Consider the following 20449-nt stretch of genomic DNA (forward strand, 5'->3'; position numbering starts at 1 on the left):
TCCTCTATCTCTGCATGTGCACACAGCACGAGTCAGGAACAATCTCAGAGAGACAAATTGCAATCCTTTTTCATTAACGCATTAGGTGTTCCTACATCCGTTTAATTAAAGGTGCCAGTTTATTGGACAGAACTGTAGGAAATCAAATCATCTGTTCTGAGTTCTGGGATGATTTTCTACCGCATGTCCTTCCGAATGCCGCTGTGTCATATTGAAATCTTATATTAATGATGACTAATATTCAACCTTTGCACTGAATGTATTGCTCTCTCCAGCTGTCATCTCATCACGACATCTCTCTCATTTATTAGGTGGTCTACAAGAATAATGAGTTTAGACTGGAGCTGTCACGACTGGCTGAACAGCGAGACCCAAAGATCAGTATCCATGGTGACCTGATATTCAGCTGTGAGGATGTGGAAGCCCTGGAGCCGGTCACCTTCGACACGCCGTCTGCCTACTTGACATTACCCAGGTGGAACACAAAAAAGACGGGCGCCATATCTTTTGACTTCCGCACCACAGAGCCCATCGGCCTGCTGCTGTTCAGCCATGGCAGCCTGCAGGGCCCGCAGCCCGACAAGAAGCCCAGGGCCGACTTCTTCGCCATCGAGCTGCTGGATGGATTTCTCTACCTGGTCATGGATATGGGCTCTGGCAGCATCAAGATGAAAGCCAGTAACAAGAGGCTCGATGATGGCGAGTGGTGCCATGTGGACTTCCAGAGGAGAGGGCGCAACGGTAAAATAATTTAGTATATATGTGGAGGCAGGAGAAGCCTTCTGTCTGCTTCTGTTACTGTGTTCCTCCAGTTTTAGCTGTGGAGCAGAAAATGTTCCAAGCTGTGAAAGCACCATATGCCAGCATGGATTCAGTCACATTGGCACGCTCTTGCTTTTTATTCACTGCAGTGAAACATGCATGCATATTAGGTTTTAATTACGATGATATTTTCAGGTGCTATAATCTATGTATGACATTTTGAAATCTGTGTTAACCTATTTCACAAGTGGCCAATTAATACGCACACTCACCTCAAATGTGGCCTTATTAGTACAATCCAAATGTCTTTCTTATTAGTAGAAGCCCAAATACACATCGTTCCTCCTTTAATTCTTCCTATATATTTCTATAAATACATGTCCTTCCTTCTCAAGCAGGGTAGTATGACAATGCCATTTATAATTCTTCACTTTTCCAGGGCAAGTTTTAGTTTCAGCTACTGCTTTTGCTCACAAAATGAACTCCCAAGGACTGGCTGTGCAGTTTCTTAAGCCACACTCTTTAAAGCAAGCAGAAACTAATGCCCACTTCCTCAATCTCACAGTTTGTTCTCACTTCTCGCTTAGCTCAGCCCACACACACCTGTCTTCATTTTCTGCAACAAAAACATTGTGTAAGTAAAAATCGACTCACTGCCTACCCTACAGGCTTCATCTCCGTAAACAGCCAGAGCATCCCCTTCTCTGCTAATGAAGGCAGTGAGATCCTTGACCTAGACGGGGACATGTATCTCGGGGGTTTACCTGAGGATCGGCAAACCCTCATGCTCCCCCCTGAGGTGTGGACCGCCTCCCTCAGCCTCGGCTACGTGGGCTGTGTGAGGGACCTCTTCATTGACGGACAGAGCCGTAACCTGTGGAGGCTGGCAGAGGTCCAGAGCGCCACAGGTGTCAGCAGCTTCTGCACCAGAGAGACTCACGTCAGGTGTGCCAGAGATACATGTGCCAACGGAGGACACTGCAGAGAAGGGTGGAACCGTCACATTTGTGACTGCAACGGTACTGGCTACCTAGGTCCCAGCTGTGAGAAGGGTAAGAGATTCTGAGACATATGGTTGTGGATGGGGAGGATAAGTGATTTCAAAATGCTGCTGCAAAGCTTTTAACACACTTGGCCGGTATTCTATTTATTAACGTAGCTGTGTAGTGGCTGGAAAGTGGCTGCACAGATGGAATAAAATGTAGATACAAAGAACATTCATTATCAGGCCATAATGCTCAGGCCTCCCGAACGATAATAATTTCATTTGCAATTTCAGTATGATCATCTCCATACTGTATAATGCCATATCTACTCAAATAAGAGTTGAGTGTTTTCTCAAGGTGACAATCAAAGGTCAAGATATTTTCTTTATTTATGCCATGGTAAATTAGAATATTCTCCGACAGTATAGTTATTCATTATAGAATTGTTAGTATGATGAGGTTGCCAGTCCTATAAGTGTTTCATTAGAAATGCATTGCTGCTTCCACAGCCCTGAATCACTCTGTATTTACCATGCAGATGGTTTTCTCACAGAGAGGCCACATTACACAGATCCATTGGCAGCTAATAGTATGAGGGATATATGAAAATCCCCCTTGTATTGCTCTATGATGGGTATAAATCCTTCAGAAATTTGATTGCTGCTGTAATCTCGCCGCTGTCTTTGCATGCTCCAGGCTTTTTCTGCCATCTGGTGAGACTGATGAAAACTGCAATCTAAAATTATATCATGCCGTACCTTAGATAAGCTCAAATTCAGGTTACATTCCATTTATGCCACTTTGTGTTTTTTCATTTAATGCTATTATTCCCTCTTGGGTTTAATGTCTGCTAACGCTTCCTCTTCCCGAAATCCGTAGAGGCAACCATGGTGAGCTATGACAGCAGCATGTATCTGAAGGTGGTGCTGCCAAGGACCCTGCACACAGAGGCAGAGGATGTGTCCCTCCGCTTCATGTCCCAGAGGGCCTTTGGCCTGCTGATGGCCACCACCTCTCAGCAGTCAGCGGACACACTGCGTCTGGAGCTGGACGGAGGCAGAGTGAAACTCACTGTGAACCTGGGTAATGCTGCTGCGGCAAATGCAAGCAGATAATAGCAGTTGTCCTTTTAGGACGCGTCACCAAGCTAGAGTTCTCATGATATTAGTTTTGTCTCAGACTCTCCCATATCCATCTTCATACACAATAAGTAGAGTTGCTTAAAAAGATGAGCACATCCCTTTTTCATTTCGCCAAAATTCCTTTGTCATTTTTAGTTTCAAATCAAAGTGATAACGTAACATATAAAACATAACATTACAAACGGAACATAATGCAATGGAATATGGACAAAAGGAAAAAAGGTAGTTTTTTTCACTTTTTTAACTAAAGGTTAAGTTAAGGCTTTATATTTCTTTTGTTTAACCAGTATAAAAACTGAAGCGTAAAAACAGCAATTTGTTGTTTTATGTGGTGTTGTTTTATGGGACTATTTTTTGGCTGCACACAGTAAGTTTCTTGAGTCTTTGCTGGTTGCCTCAGAGCCAAGAAATCATCTAATACATAACCCCCTGTAAAATGGCAAATTGTTGAATTTACACTTCCTGCTGGCTCTAGCTTCATATTTAACATTGTGTGTGATCTTCTCATCTAACTAAAACATTTAGAAAAAGTATTTTTTATACAAAAAGCAATGAAAAAAAAGTCAAGGGGTTTAATGCCTTTTTAAGCAACTGTGTGTATGTATACTCCGTCTCTCTCTTTCTTTCTCTCTCTCTCTCTCTCTCTCTCGCTCTCTCTCTCTCTCTCTCTCTCTCTCTCTTTCTCCCTTTCTCTTTCTCTCTTTCTTTCTCCCTCTCTCTATGTCTCTGTGTCTCTGTCTCTCTGTCTCTCTCTCTCTCTGTCTCTTTCTCTCTACCTCTCTCTCTCTCTTTCGATCTCTCTCTGTCTCTCTCTCTCTCTACCTCTCTCTCTCTCTCTCTCTTTCTTTCTCCCTCTCTCTATGTCTCTGTCTCTCTGTCTCTCTCTCTCTGTCTCTCTTTCTCTTTCGATCTCTCTCTGTCTCTCTCTCTCTCTACCTCTCTCTCCCTCTCTATGTCTCTGTCTCTCTGTCTCTCTCTCTGTCTCTACCTCTCTCTCTCTGTCTCTCTCTATCTCTCTCTGTCTCTCGCTCTCTCTCTACCTCTCTCTCAGTTCATCCAGTGGTCAGATCCCATCTGACCGTCCCGGCTCTTTCAGCCCTTCAATGGCTTTGTCTGCAGTTCAAGGAGAAGGCAGTCAGAGATCAGATCCGTCATTACACTCTACACATCACGCTGTAGATATGACATTATAGTCCACCCACCCACATTTAGAGTTGCTTCACCGAGCACATGGTGCCAGTGATAGACACACTCTCTCTCTCACACACACACACACACACACACACACACACACACACACACACACACACACACACACACACACACACACACACACACACACACACACACACACACACCTGCAGAAGGAAGTCCCTCTGGTCTCTGGCTGTCTGTATCCACTGCTCTGTGATGGTTGACAGCTTGAGAGCACTCCTCAGCCACATGACTTACACCAATATATTCATGTGCAGTGGGAAACATTTGCTTCATTATACAGAACATTGAAATGATGAGTGGGTGAATCCATTTTGAGCTCAAAACTATAAATATTGCAGATGCATTTAGAATGTATTAGCTGTTGTAGGCATGAGAAAATGTTAGCAAAGCGTCACATTTGTTGCTGGTGTCATTATATTTCTACGGTGTAAGGTTTATTGTGGCTGCAGGTTGTGCAAATCGCCCTTTTCCTCTGTGTTTAACTTGGAAACGATATTACCGCCAGGCCTGCAGAACAAAGCCGGAGACTGGATCATTTCAGTTAACAGCACTTTAAGTTTAAGAGTGAAGGCCGATCAAGGTTTGGGATTTTGAGTGGAGGTGCATCGGTACAATAGGTCAAATCTTCCGAAACAATCAGACTGCCAAGTATGATACCCCAAAGACACAACAAACTCATGACCCTTTTAGTGGTATTCTGTGAAATGAATCAATCACATTTACACTCGTACACTCCGTAAGGACGCAGGCATCTTTGGCCAACTGTTGCAAGTTCAGTTTTAAAGCCAGAGTGAAGGTACGGGTATCGGAAAGGAGGGTAAATAATGCCAGAAGTCAGGATAAGTCTTGTCGAGGCATAAACTGGCATGGCCATTTTCACAAGGGTCCCTCTCACCTCAAGACATCTAAATAAAAATGGGTTCAACGCATACACACAAGTCTCCCCTTTACAGACACGCTCACTTTATGCTAATCCTGTGAAGTTTGGGGCTAAAATCATGCAGTTTTTTGCATGCAGTATAAAATTGTTGTTTGCCTATTCTAAATATGGTTTCTGCATACTGGCGTCCCTAAACAGTCTTGGAATTGCATTAATTGGGTATGACTGGAAATCTCAGACTATTTTGGATTCAATGAGCCCAATTTAATTCATGCGTGATAGGATGTTAGTCCCCGTAGCCATTTCATTGTAGTGAGACCATTTTTTTTTTTTTTAAACTTGACCTAAAATGATCTGTTGTAACCTCTAGGATAATCACAGCTTCATGAAACCTCACAACCACAAACTTCAGACCTCGGGCATTCAGCGGATGTATGGCTTTACTATGTACATTGACAATAACGGGGAAATTGGAAATTCTTGCGTAAATCTGCGAATGTCAAAAGTTATTTTAAACCTAATAACAGAATGATTTTTCTGTTTCTGTTGATTCTATGATGTTCCTCAAGCTCTTGGTGTCTTAATGTGGTATTTTAGATGAATTTTTGACAATTTTTATTAATTCAAGTGGTCAAAATGAGTTAAATATTGTATCATCAGCTTTCAGATGATGTACAACACTTCTATGTGACATGTACTGTTGACATGCAGTCTCCCCCTAGTGATCCCCTGTCCCCCCTAAAGACAAGAACGGGTCTATGGTAGGGAGGATTTGATCTGACAAGAGACTACATGTATTGCTAATTCTGCATAATCCCAGTAATTTCTCTAATTTAAGTCTCGTTCCTCTGGGTGACAGGCTTTAAAAAGCTTTGTTCGGTTTCACGTGTTGAAATCTTTCACCAAATCCAGCACAGGTTCCATTTTTGTTATCTGCTTCAGACAATTTTCCTCACAGCAGAGCATGTTTGCCGTATTATCCTAAAGCATGCGTCAGTGACACTATCAGTCGCAATATCTGTAACAGTCAGATTCATTTGCAGACGCCTGAATGTAAGCAGCCGTATCCAAGCCTATACCAACGCTAAAAATAAATACCGGTGCACCTTTACTTTTATGGTCAATAAAACTCCTATTGATCCCAACTTTGATCTGGTCTATTATGCTGCCAGCAGTGCCAGACACATGCTGAGTTTTTCCTTTCACTCACTATTTCTAATGTTATGTACACTGCAGGGAGGAAAGTGGCGGTTTAGACTCTCGAGGCTGTCCCCGGATGGTGGGCTCTGAAAAGCACTGAAGTGTCTGCAGAATGTACCTTGAAGGATGTGAAATATTCTCCTCTTTTGTGCTGTTCTTTTTTTTCTTTTAACCTCACCATCTCACTCTCTCTCTCACCAGATTGTATCAGGATAGACTGTAATCTCAGTAAGTGTCTCCTATGATTATTTACTGTACCATGATTTAGAGAACATGCACTGTGCTATAATCATATGCCTCTCGCTCTATTCCCTTGTGAAACAGAACATAATTCATTTCTTCTGCCCCACAATCCCAGTTGTTTACTGTTGCTGTAATGCTACTCACAAGCATCATTACAAAGATAAGAACCAGATTGAGACTTCACTGTGGCGAGCAGTTGTGGAGTTGAATATAATTGGCTTTTTTTTTCTTTTTCTTCTTCACTCATAAAATCCACATTTTAGTAACAGTTTGAATGACACATTTTTTTTTTAAATTATTACAATGTAATCAAATGTAGCTAGATTTGATGCTGCCTGTTGCGCTGCCAATGAGTCATTCATTTCCTTGTGACTAATGTGCTCACATAGCTGATAATGTGGCACAGTTCAAATCCAATCAGCAATTATCGGCAGTGAAAAAAGCAGGATTCGGTATCAGTTTAGAGAAAAATTCAATTTTGTTACTGGGTTATCACACTGTGGCAAAGCTGAGATTCATTTAAAGGTAAGCCTGATATCTGATCAATAGATGAATATGAAACAAGACTGTCAGCTATCAAAAACACGTGTTATTGCTTACATTTTGAAACCTGTTATTGAATGTATTTTATTTAATAGGGACTTCACAGTAGCATTGAATAGCAACACACAATTTATTCATAAGGACCAGATGCACTGTGTTTAGTGTTTGTAGCAAAATGCTCATTTACAACACCTGTCCACAGGAAGCTTTAAAAAAAAAGTTAAAATTGAGAGCATACAGTTTGTTGCAGTCTTCCTATTTTAGTAGAGTGCGTGTAGTGAAACTAGGGCTGTCAAAATATCAGATTATCGTGACCAAAATAGTTCATGATATATTAGTATCGCAACATCTATTGAAAATTCTAAAATAATAATAATAATGCTATAATAATGCTATTGGTCAATTTAATCTTTAACTTGTGCATTTTGTCTCTTATTTGGCAAATGAATAACACTCAGAATGTGAGTGTAGGGAGGTAGAGAGAGTCTGTAACCATAACTGTACAAAACTGTCCAAAAACAAATCTAATGGATAGTGAAAAGGAAACCAGATTACCTGATTAATCCTCAAGACCTACCGATTTTATCATGTGTATTATTACCATGATATCATTATTTCATTTTTTAAAATAATTATCAATACTGGCTATAGCATGACATCCTTAAGTGGAACATGTTATTTTGATGTAAATTAAATGACCAGAAGTCCGTTTTTCATGGTAAAAAAGTGAATGCAGTGAATCTAACAGCTGATCATGCATCGACAGACACTTGCTTTGTGATACACCCAAGATTTTAATATGAATCCTGGATCGTATGTGCCATACATTACAGGGTGAACAAGCGGGATAAGTGTACTGTATATATATTTAAAATCCTTCAACATGACTTAATGGAAAATCCCTTAGAAACATGACAGCAAATCATCAAATACATCATCATGAGCCACGGTGTATTAAAAGCAGCCAACATAATTCCATTAGATAAAAAGCTGATAAATGCCAACGGCAGATTTTCTTCTGTATCAGCAGAATTGATTTTCTGGTATTCTCTATGTGAAATGGAGTGGTACTTTAAGGTAGTACCGCGCGAGTGTTTGAATTCATGATGTAGATTGTTGCTCTCACCTGATAGTGAGAGACAGGCAATTTAAATTTTTGTTCAGATTACAGCAGTGGGAGAACAAGATAAAAGCTATTGGCAGCAGAGAGGTGAACGGCTCTCTGATAAAGATCATCCAATACAGAGGAGGCTTATGAATGCTTATAAAAGTTATCACTATAATCAAGTGCTGGCTGAAAGCTTGTTTCCAACCCCTCATGTATGAATAATTCCCAGACTCTCTGAAATAAAGCGTTTAACTGTTATTGTTCAATTTCTCAATGATTTACATGCTGAATATTAGTTATTATATTATATTTATGCTCACTTGAGATGAAAAGGAGGCCATTGCAACTCTTTTTATGATCTCAAACATATTTTAACATAGCATGTACAATAGAAAAATCAAGAAGTTTTGTTTCATGTCAATCTATTGATCTGAGATGTTGATGTAATGGCTATACATATATTACATATATATATATGTAATGGCTGTTCCAGCAGATTTACTACTAGACTAAGCAACAGTCCTTTATATTGAATGGATTACATTGTATTTTTCTGATCAAGGTAAGTAGTGTGTGTGTGCATCACATGGGTCTGTGGTTGGATAGAAGTGGGGTGTGCATGTACTGTCTCTGGAAACCAGTTTAATTTGATTTGATTTGATTCACATAAAGAAATCACAAAAACATTAGGAATGATAACAGAATATGCAAAGGAGGCCAAAAGACTAAAAGGCTAAAAAGAATACACTTTCCAATTAAATAAACTTAACTGAGTTCAATAAATATAATTAGTTTCAAAACATAAAGTCATTATCCTGTAAAAAAAAAGAAGAAGAAGAAGAAAGTGTCACATAGATAGGAAAAGTAATATGAAACTAGAGAAACTGAAGAGCTATTTATAGCCATTTTAAATGGTTCACTGCACTCAATATAAAATAATATACAGTACATATATTTATGGAAATAGCAAAGAGAATATGTTGAACGTGGCTTATTAAAAGAGGCGGTGTGTCCTTTATTGCCTCAGATATCTGCCCAAGAAATGACCTTCTCTACCAGCAGATGGCATTGTACCCTCATGCACTGTCCACAGAAACTGCATGTGCATCTCTTTGTGTGCAAAATGAAATGTCTTCCAGATCAATTCTTCTGTATCTATGTTACACCAGTCACCTCTGACAGTCTCAACACTGCAGTAGTGATAATGGATTGCTTGTTAATGCATTTTATGCTTGATAACAGAAAATGGAGCCAAATTTTAAATTGCATAATTATCTGCTTAAAAGATTTAAATGATCATCGTTTAGTGAGCGCTATCATTGGGGAGGATTACAGTTTGCACCGTAGACTCATTGGGATTTTAAATATCCTTGTTTTGAGCACCTTTTAAGAATAATCTCACTACTTGATACAGATTGCTCAGGTGAGGGATCTTGCGAGTGGAGCTTATCTCTAAAGGACTAACACAGACCGCCCATCTGCCCCCGCTGCTTGGAAGCTGTCAGTGGGAGGGTAATAGTTTTAAGAACAAATGTTTCTGCAATGCTCTTGATTAATTCTCCGGAATATGGGGAATAATGGTACACAACACAAGGCACTTTTGAAATGAGGCATTTGTCCTACAAAATTACGAAATTACCATAAACATGCTTTGATTAACACGCACATACTGCGTTCAAAGTCTTGGCTCACTCATAATGCTGACCTGTAACTGCACCATGCCTTTGAAGTTATTCTTGTTTGAAAATATGAATCACATTCAATTTTAACTGAGGATCAAACTGGACAAAATAGACCCTTTACATGTGCGGCTTGCTCTCAAGCCTCTAGAAGCTGAGCTTGAAGCCGAGTCACTTTGAAAGGAGGCCACATTTCAAAGAGTTTACAGTCAGATGTCTGTGTGAATACATATTATATTCCACCATTTTACTACCTACTGCAGTGTAGATCACTATCACTGATATGAAAGTCAGTTTTACTGTGTGTGCTTAATCTTTCATTTTTACTGCGACAAAAGACCCCCTAACCCTAACCCTTATGATTCCACTTTCAAATCAAATACTACGACGACAAATAATACTGTTTGTTGTACAAATAACAGTAAATGTGTTCAATGCTAAATTGATGCGGCAGAACCAGAGATATCGTCTTTTATGTTCCGCATGTTTTCCTTCCTTGTCCACTACATTATTCACAATGCAAGTTGACAACCGACAGTTTGGTCGTAGATTGATGTGTGTTATGCTCGGAGCCTCGAGACGGGCTACAGAGAGGTCACTTGTTTCTTGCTCCACACCAAGCAGCAACCTCCAGGTCTGTAAAGTAAAGCCAGAGCGGGAAGTGCCTTAAACTTGCATTCTCTCTAACGGTTGCCAAACTGTTCAAAGTTTGATTGTATAGAAGTCTACGAGAAAATGACCCGACTTCTCACTTAATTTATTACCTCAGTTAACATTGTCCGGCAAGTTTATGGTCTAAATCGCGAATTTCAAGTCTTCTTCAATACAGCATTTCATCTAGTAAATAATGCTCCCATTTAGAGTAAAATGTACAATAAAGCGGAGTATTCTTCAGCTGTGGCTACCTTGTTATTGACAGGTCGCTGCCACGACGTTGTCTGGTCTGGGTGCTGTCCGTGTTTTTGTCCTGCAACTTTATACCTTAACAGTGTGTTTTCAGTTCATAACAATCATAATTGTAACATTTTGGTCCCCCTAAAAATGTTGTACTTAGCTCCACCCTCTCATGTCACTTCTGGTCGCAAAACACCCAGATGGCAACAACCAAAACAGAAAATTCGAGGCTTCAAAACCGTGGTCCACATACTAATGAGTGACGTCACAGTGACTACATTCACTTCTCTATGCTCAGAGATTTTTTTGAGTGTCTCAAGTATCAGTATTTGTGCAACTTTTTTTTACATGTGTAGCAACATAAGTACACCCCAAGACTTACAAACTGACTTTTAGGCGCTGACATTAGATAGCAGTGCCCTCTGCACAGATAAGATTAAAGGTCTATCTAGCATTCCACTATTTCCGTTTCCATTACAGCAAATGTTGTCTGTACCTTCATGATAGAGATTTACAATATAAACATTTCTATCTTTTGTGTTGGACATGACTCCAGCTAGACTAGATTGTCTTTCATTATCGAAGTAAATCCGTCAAATATAGACGGAGCAGGATTAGATGCGATTGATCTGTCTAGTATGCGCAGTCGATATCCAGTAGGTGGATAGTGATATCATGCTGTGTGCTGTAAAGACACTTGATATGCAGCTCTGGACAAAGTCTCCAGTCTCAGTTTTATTTCCCCGAGGATGAAACATTGCAGTGTTCGGAAACCAGTTGATGTTTTCCATTTATTGCCCTCTGTACGTCCCCTGTAATTTTCCTACACCATGAGCTCAATTAGACAGACAACCCCCTAAAGGCGCAGTCAGCTTAGGCATGGCCAATTAGTTTCCCAAGCGATGTCAGAACTCCTTTGAACTGCCGTGTCGGCCTGTTGCATAGGCACTGATTCAGGATGACGGTGCTGCAGTGGCAAGCTTGTGCACTGTGACCTATTTTGAAACCAGCGAAAAAGGCAGAGGATAGTGCAGAAATCTTGAAACTTAAAACTGTATGTTTGAGCCAAGCCTCTAGATAATACCTACATAGACATCAATCAAATCACCCTAAAAAGAGAAAACATGCTATTTCAGTACAGAATATTTACACATGTCGGCCATTCAACCTGCAGAATAGGATCTACTACTGCAGTTTCATTGTTATATTCCTCCTTTAACTGTGTATTGATTGTGATATGTGTGTGAGTTCTGGAAGTGAATGGATGTATTGAGTAAAGAAAGCTTCATGTGGAAGGGATGTATACTGAGTTGATGTGGTATGATTGTCACTTAACTTGCTTTACTCCTCTTAGGCAAGGGTCCAGAGGTACTCTTGGTAGGTGAGAAGCTGAATGACAATGAGTGGCACACAGTGAAGGTGGTGCGGCGTGGGAAGAATTTGCAGCTCTCTGTTGACAATGTGACAGTGGAAGGTATATAGTCGGATTAAAGGAGCTGGGCTTACAAAGGTACAGATATTAAAAGATATTTGAAATCTAAGCTGTATGTTTTGTTGCCTAGGCCACATGACAGGCGCCCATACTCGCCTGGAATTCAACAACGTTGAGACGGGGATCATGACAGAGCGGCGTTTCATCTCCGTGATGCCTTCCAACTTTATCGGCCATCTGCAAGCTCTTTCCTTCAACGGGATGCTCTATCTGGATCAGTGCAAGAACGGAGACATCTCCTACTGTGAGCTGAATGCTCGATTCGGCATGAGGCACATTGTGGCCAATCCTGTAACTTTCACAGCGCAAGCCAGCTACTTGGCCTTCTCCACCTTGCAGGCCTACGCCTCCATGCACCTTTTCTTCCAGTTCAAGACCACCAGTCCCGACGGCCTGATACTTTACAACTCTGGAGATGGCAGTGACTTCATCGTGGTGGAGCTGGTCAAAGGGTAAGTGTTGCGGTGTTTGGACTCAGCTGTAATATAAATAGAGGCCTGGGTTGAGGAAAGATAGAAAGGGCTTTGGGGATAGGAATGAACTATATACAGTATATCTATAGGACTGACACTCCTATGATTTTGATGAGTATTTCCACAAAGAATCATGCAGAAGCACCACTTTAAATCTAGTTTTTACTAGAGATGGGCTCATATGCTTCAGCATAAGTATTCAGCATGCAAAAAGCATTTCAGAAATGACTAATCTACTAAAGAAACTTTAGTCGAATAATCAACCAAGGCAGTCCTGATAATCTACCTAATTTTGTATTTATATCGTTGTTTGTTTTAGTGCAACAATAATTGTCTTGCAAAGCTGAAGGCATATGAAGAGTGCTTTTCTACTTTTCTTCTTTCTCTGGCTTAAAATAACTTAATCATGATTCATATCTTCAATTCTTCAGCCTACAGCAGTGGCGAGAGACGCAAAATAGCTTAAAAATAATTTGTTCATCATAAATAATTTTGGTTAAGGGAGAATAGATAGAGGAAGCATGAGTGCAAAAACAATAACAGCCAACACCGCAGTACCATTCTCAGCATGTCATTCTCACATGCAGGCCTACTCGAGCACATTCGACAACAAATATACTTCATGTTCCTAATGTTTAATTCATTGTAGATCATTTTTGTTACACAGAGATTAGCTAGAAGGTTGTTTAAACAGAGCGAGCAAAGCAACAATTGTAGATTTCTACTGTCAAATGTTGCACAGACTCTCCTCCAGTAGGCAATTATTCAGCAGGAGGTCTTGTTCAGCTCTGCAGCCTTCAGCAGAAGCTTGCACAGACAACACAGATGAAAAATGGCTTCCAAACGCCTTTGTCATAGTTTTCCAGGCTGCTCAATGTTTAGTGTGAGGTGCAGAAGCTTTGTCATAGATGCTGCTTAACTTTGATTCAAACAACATTTAGTTTTTTGTGTCTGCTGATCAAATTTAATATCAACATGATGATACGCCTCAAGCCTTGCTGCGTGTGTTTCCATTCTTTCACTGTTATTTGTACGTCAACAAAGAACGTTTCTGACTTTGAGCCCCCGTCAGTGGTTGCATCACAAACAGAGTGGTACACAGCAGTGCACACAGCTGGATGGCTTGAATCATTTGAAACTTTTATGACAGTATAATCACATAACAGCATATGGTATGTGGAGAAATTATACTACATAGGAAATACTGAGCGTACAAATCTGCATTGTCCTATAGGTACATTCATTATGTTTTTGACTTGGGAAATGGGCCGTCGCTAATGAAGGGAAACTCTGACAAGCCCCTTAATGACAACCAGTGGCACGATGTGGTGATCTCCCGTGACAACAGCAATGTGCACATCCTAAAGATTGATTCCCGCACTGTCACCCAACACGCCAATGGAGCCCGCAACCTGGATTTAAAAGGTAATTTATGTGAATAAAACAAAAGTATTTTAGCAGAGGACACAGTGAACACTTGCTAACACAGGGTTCTGCATTGTGAACCAGTTTTAAATGATCTTCCAACACATTCATTCTAAAATTTGAATTATCTTGTTTGTGTTAAACATGTTGTTTTCTTAATTTTTTTAAATTGTGATGATTACAATATTTAATGATGAAATATTAAGTTTTATGGTTGATTTCATTATTCTTTTGTTGTTTTTGTTGTAATATAACCATAAAAGGCTGTCGTGTAACTCCACATGTTTATCATGCAACATCATATAGAGTTAAGTTAAGAAGAGCTCACTGGGCTTCATTGTATTGCAAGGTTTTTCTAAAATTGTTGACCTCTGAATATAGTTCAGTCCGGTCCTCCACTAACTATGACCTCAATGCTAAAACACAGAATGAAATCTCTTAATTACATCAGAACTAAATTGAATGAAAGACTCCTGTATCTCACAGGTGAGCTGTACGTTGGTGGTGTTGGGAAGAGCATGTACAGCAGCTTGCCAAGGTTAATAGCATCCCGGGAAGGATACCAGGGCTGCCTGGCATCTGTGGACTTGAACGGAAGACTCCCCGACCTGCTGGCCGATGCCCTTCACAAGGTGGGAGAGGTGGAGCACGGCTGTGGAGGTGAGGCCGGGAACACACTGGGAAGTTTGAATCACCCATACATTCCTGTAATCTGATTTCCTAGTAACACGGAGCACAGATGAAACCAGAGGAACTCAGAGTGACTGCTCAATAAAAACTAATTATACCACATTTGTTATGGTATTAAAAAGCTTTGTTGAATGCTCCATTTTGATTTGCCAATGAACACATTCGGTGGTTTTATTATTTCTGATTATACATTGCTAACATGTAATTATATCACTCTGCAGTTCTACTCAAAGAAGAGAGCAATCAGTAAAGTGCAGAGTTTTGCAAGACTTAATATCAAAAAAATGTCCAGGTAGAGATTGCTTTTACAGTAAACTCTGCACAGGTTATGGCATGAGTAGTTAATATATAAGTTACGGTATCAAGTGTATAAATTGCTGTTGTCTTGCTGCTCACTTTTACTGGAAACGTGTAGAATACATGTCCAAGTCATAAAATTATTTCACATGAAATATTTTCTGTCAAAAGATGAATATCTGCAGTTTCATTGTGCAGTAATGACTGGCCCACCTTTACGTATTTATTCCCTTTGGATAGTAGTGAAGATGCATAAATAAAATGGAGAGAGTGCACCTGGTAAATCTGCTTTCAACACCCTGCAGGTCCCAGCACCACCTGCACAGAGGACTCCTGCCACCACCAGGGAGTGTGTCTGCAGCTTTGGGAGGGCTTCTCATGTGACTGCACCATGACCACATACGGAGGGCCGTTCTGCAGTGACCGTAAGTGCAGGAGTATTCCCTCTGAATGGGTAGAATGGTGGGAAAAGTTTACTTTAAATTAAATCTGATGATCAGATATCACAATTAAGGGATTGGTCGTTAATTGAAAATATCTGTAAAATATGAATTCCCTTCTTAAAAAGTCTGCCTGTTGATTTAATGGCTATAACGATGAGAAAAATAAACAGATTTCATTGTAGATTACAAAAAGTTGTGCCCACTCAGAGCCGCTCTCAGTGGGTGTCTGGACGCCTTTAGTGGTAACTGGTTATCCAGACAGTCCTAAGTGTTGGGGAAAACACTGCATCCCCAAAATGTGATCTGTTAAAGAAATAAGACAGAGCATTGTTTTATATTCAGCCTGTGGACCCCTGAAATTAGACACTCTCTTGACCACTTTTTTCCTATTGGATTATTTCCTTTGAAGGATTTAAGAGCCCCGAAGAGGTGAAATAATAAAGTATTTAACAAAAAAGTGAAACATTTGATTAAAAGTCAGAAAGTGTTCCTCTTTTGTTTTTGCTCTAATCAGCTGGTGGCCCTTCATTTGCATGCAGTCGTTTAAGATGGATCTGCCCTTACAACTGGAAAAACCACACCATTGACATAACATGATGCTCTGTGTGATTGATGGCCCATTTTATGCACATTTCTAGGAATGTTCTCACTGTATTGAAATGAAACCAATTGCTGTATAGAAGGTAGGAAATCTAAAGAGGGATACAATGTATGATGGATTTTTAGTCAATGGGTAAACGCTGCAAAAACACTTCCAAAAGAAGTCCTTTAATAATAATATAATAATGCAAAACAGTCTTCAGTTGTACTGTATATGATGGCTTTTCTATTCCAATAACAATAACTTGCGAAGTGTTATCACTCTTTGTATTCTCAGCCCTGAGATTGTGTAGTCTGAGTGCCATCTTGTACTCAAAGACTGAATGTGACGGGAGACATGTGTACCTGTAATAAGAACACCTACATACTGCATACTGTGCATGCATATTTCTAACTTGAGGAATCAATTGCACGCTAATTGCAGATGACACGTTTCATAGCACCACATTTCAAAAACCTCCGGTCTGATTGCTGCCTTCGCCATAAAGAGCCCTTCTATGTTCAAAATAATAGACCCGACTTTTACCAGAAGCTTTTCATACTTATAATAGCAAGAGATTAACATTAAACGTATTGGTCCAGTGGTCACGGCGAAGTTAAGCTTCATTTGCTGCAGAGTCATTTAGAAGAACTGCAAGAATTCTGCCTTTGTGATAATCATTATTGAAGTGTGCTGTTATGCACTATTGTTTTAAGAGACAAAAGGGCATTAGACTCTGCAGGAGTGCTATTTAAGGATAATTTGAAGGTAACAGTGTGTAAAAAAAGTCATGTTTGCAGGGGAAATATATGACATTTACTGTACAGTATGCACATATGTAATGTATTTGTGTATATGTGAGGAGAATCTACACATTATGAGAAAACACCTCATCATCGATCATTATGAACACTTTTATTTGCTTGTTGCAGTTTTGAGTCTAATTAGATAATTCATGAAGTTAAGAGACAAAATAAACTACTTTCTCAACTACAGTACTTACTTACTTACTTACTTACCGGCAGTTAGTGTATCTACTCCTCCATTTGTTTCAACACGTTGTATCATTAATCTGCTTGCTTCCTGTGTTACAAATTTACACACAGCCAGATGTACTCTCTGCTGTAATGTATTGATCGAACCTGAAAATCAATGGTTTGTCCTCTGTAGGCTTTATCTGTTACGTCCCGTAAAGTCCCAAGACTGCAACCGGATAAAATGTATATTACGCTGTTCAAGCTGCTTTTTGCTTTCTGCATGAGCGAGGGGGCAATATATTGGACGAAACAGGAGAGCAGGCCTAGTTTACAGTTCTGTTTGTGCGTGATACATAACATTAATAAATTCTGGTGGTAATTGTACTGCCACGGCTAAACTTTGTGTCGATGTAGATGGGACTATAAAATTACAATTTCAAAAAAGCTTCCACATCAGGAAGAGCATTGATAAACCCTGTTGATGGCTGTAACACATGTACTTTATCATTGTTCCAATAGAAACTAGAACTCTTCCCCCCCCCCCCTTTCAGACAAAATACCTACAGTACATCTTTCAATTCAATATCTAAAAAAAAACTAATATTTGTAGACAGTGAGTTTTTTTTATACCTGTACTAGTTCATTTGTATTTCCAAGCAGTACTCTATGTTTTGTCAAAGCAAGAAACATGTTGATCTTCATTACATTTGATAATGATTCCCCTTGAGAGAGATTACATGTTGACAAGCAGTTGTTCAACTCCAGTCCTTTTTCATTTTCTATATCTTCTGTAATTGCAGCTAGTGTGATGCACAGCACATCATCTAAGCCTGAATTTCAAATTGCCGCCTAAGGCTAAACATTCATAGCACTATTTCTAACAAGTGCTGCACACATGTGCATGCACGTGCAGTTACATTTTGTTACCAAAGACAGAGGCGAGATCTGGCTGTTTTTAATCATATACAATACAGATCTTGTCGATTGCAATGCTGTAACAGTATGGTTCCATCAATATATGGGAAAGACACATTTAATATTACACAGCTTTAATAAAGCAGTGATCTCTACCCATGTAATCTTAAGGGAAACTCCGGAATGTATTCCTGCATATACAAAACTATTATTGAACCAAATTAACACCAAAAATTATATTTTCAAGAAAAAGAAAAAGAAATTAATTGCAGCATATTTGGTGTTCATCCAGCAGCATTCAGGGAGCACTCTCTATCATAGGGGTTTTAAATGGCATTGCTGGCCGATATCAAAGGTCAAACCAATACATCAATGCGGAAGAAATAACAAGCCTCATGTTTCACATTATCAAAGGCATTAAAACAAATGGAGAATGTGACAATAATGTGAAAACACAAACAAATATGTAGGCAGGACAATTGTTTTGTAACCATCCGTATTAGTTGGTTTCAGCCTGTCTCTTCCACGCCACAATCTGCTGCTTTGTTTTTCATGCACAACACTAAACACTCCTCCCATTTTTCTATTCTTCTATGTCTGTTTGTCAGTCCAGAAGGTCAGCCAAATATCCCAAGAATTAAAAAGCAAGGAGTATGGTGTACTAAAAGCAGAAGTGTAGGAACTTAACAGGAAAGCAAGACTTCTTAGTTTGTGCTTGAGTACAATTGTATTCATATACAGAAAGCAATTTACCAAGTATGCCACAAACATCTGTGCTAATTACCCCCAGGTCATCATTTCATCACCAAAGTCACCCAGATAAACAGTATATATGTGTTCTGCGCTTGATTTGTAGCGCTGCTTTGTGTAAACATATGGAGAGTGTAATTATCGGTTAACCTCGGCAGCTACAGATGATTATGTTGGCATATTCATTACTTGTTATTGTGTGTCCGCATGCTTGTAAGTGTGTATGTCTTAGTGTATCTGTGGGACTACGCACAAACAAATACCAATACTGTTCCTGTCATAACAAAATGTACAACACAGAGCTGTTATTTCAATTAACTTCATCTAACAACTGTGAGAAATGTATTGTAACACACTGTTAAAAGCCACAATGGGCAACCACTGATTTTAACTCAATGTGACAAAACTGTTCCTGTGTTTTTTTCCCTACTCGTCCTCCTGCCCCGTCCCAAACGTGTGAGTCCAAACCCCACACATGAAATTCCACCCGACATGGCTTTACCCGACCACAGCGCTAACAAGTATCGGCTATCAGTGGAAACCACCGTCGCCATCAATTTTGCAAGTCAACATTTCCTTTGAATTGTTTAATACCCATGGAAGTAAGGCAGACTGTAAATTGAGCCTGTAGCCTCCAGGCATGCAGGCAAGGTACAGTAACACGGCACTAGACAGCAGCTGTCTTCCTTTCTTGTTTTGTATGGCAGTTAGCAAGCATATCTAGCTTTCATTTCATGTGTGCCAGAACTACAATGGTTTTCCATTTCCTTAAAGGGAGCTAGATGAAGTTTGTATTATTAAAGGATTCTACAATGTGCAACATGTGCAGGGACCTTATGTAAACCTGTATGCAGATGATGTATCATACAATAATGTATGTATGTATGTATGTATGTATGTATGTATGTATGTATGTATGTATGTATGTATGTGTGAGTTAGTGAGTGTGTTTGTTTGTTTCGATTATTTCGCCAACCCTCAGACCAATTTACTTTGTGTGTTGCTGAGGACCAGAGGGAAAACTGCTTTCAACACAGTCCGTCCGGACGGATTTTGGTTAGCTACAGACGCGCATCAAAATCCACAAAACAGCGCATCCACGTCCATTTACGGCTACAATGGGACGTCTCTGTAGGTTTTCTTTCACAAAATAGTGCGCCATTACGTTACCAAGGATAGAAATGGATGTATGAAGGGTGTGTGTGGGTTTGTGTGTAAGCAAGTTAAATGTTTATTCTTACCGTTACAGTGCAGGTGCCCTAAGCACCGTGCAGCAGCGAGAGACCATCAAGGGGAAAACAAGAAATATACAGAAATGTATTATATATGCTGCTCAGATTAATCTCCGTCAGCGGTTCTTCTGGCAGTAGAAGCCTCTCTATTTCTCCGCTTGACAATGGCACTGTACCGCTCTGAGCTCAGTAAAACTCTGTTAAAAACAACAAGGAAATAACAATGCTCCTCTAATTACCGAGCAAATGTACCAATAAAATTACATTCACCATCTCTTTTGAAATGGACAGAAAGGAGAAGCAGTCTGGCGAGAGTGACATTCTTTTCACTAACACCACTGAACACACAACACAGCGCTTTCTACAGTTAGGGTGGTGTCTTCCTGATTTTAGCAGCTTTTTCCTCATCAACTTCTCACAGAACATCTGAATTCATTATGTGTCTTTCCAACTTTGCTAACCCATTTTAATACTTAACCTGGCTCTCCATGGAGAGGAGCATAGATCTTTCTAATTCTTT

The 20449-nt window shown here is 39.8% G+C and overlaps 1 protein-coding gene across 4 annotated transcripts in view; it reads left to right on the top strand.

Annotated features, from left to right (window-relative positions):
• The window catches only part of LOC115018473 (neurexin-2-like), a 122636-nt gene that overhangs the window by 48216 nt on the left and 53971 nt on the right, over window positions 1-20449 (top strand). For all 4 annotated transcript variants that reach the window (XM_029447432.1, XM_029447431.1, XM_029447429.1 and 1 more), the window contains 9 exons: window positions 312-741; window positions 1431-1814; window positions 2628-2831; window positions 6390-6416; window positions 12010-12129; window positions 12218-12599; window positions 13855-14045; window positions 14532-14705; window positions 15338-15457. In XM_029447432.1, coding sequence (XP_029303292.1) covers window positions 312-741; window positions 1431-1814; window positions 2628-2831; window positions 6390-6416; window positions 12010-12129; window positions 12218-12599; window positions 13855-14045; window positions 14532-14705; window positions 15338-15457 — 2032 coding nt within the window. The remainder of the gene's footprint in view (window positions 1-311; window positions 742-1430; window positions 1815-2627; window positions 2832-6389; window positions 6417-12009; window positions 12130-12217; window positions 12600-13854; window positions 14046-14531; window positions 14706-15337; window positions 15458-20449) is intronic.

The sequence above is a fragment of the Cottoperca gobio genome, chromosome 14, assembly GCF_900634415.1.
Source record: "Cottoperca gobio chromosome 14, fCotGob3.1, whole genome shotgun sequence".
NCBI classification, from domain to species: Eukaryota; Metazoa; Chordata; class Actinopteri; order Perciformes; family Bovichtidae; genus Cottoperca; species Cottoperca gobio.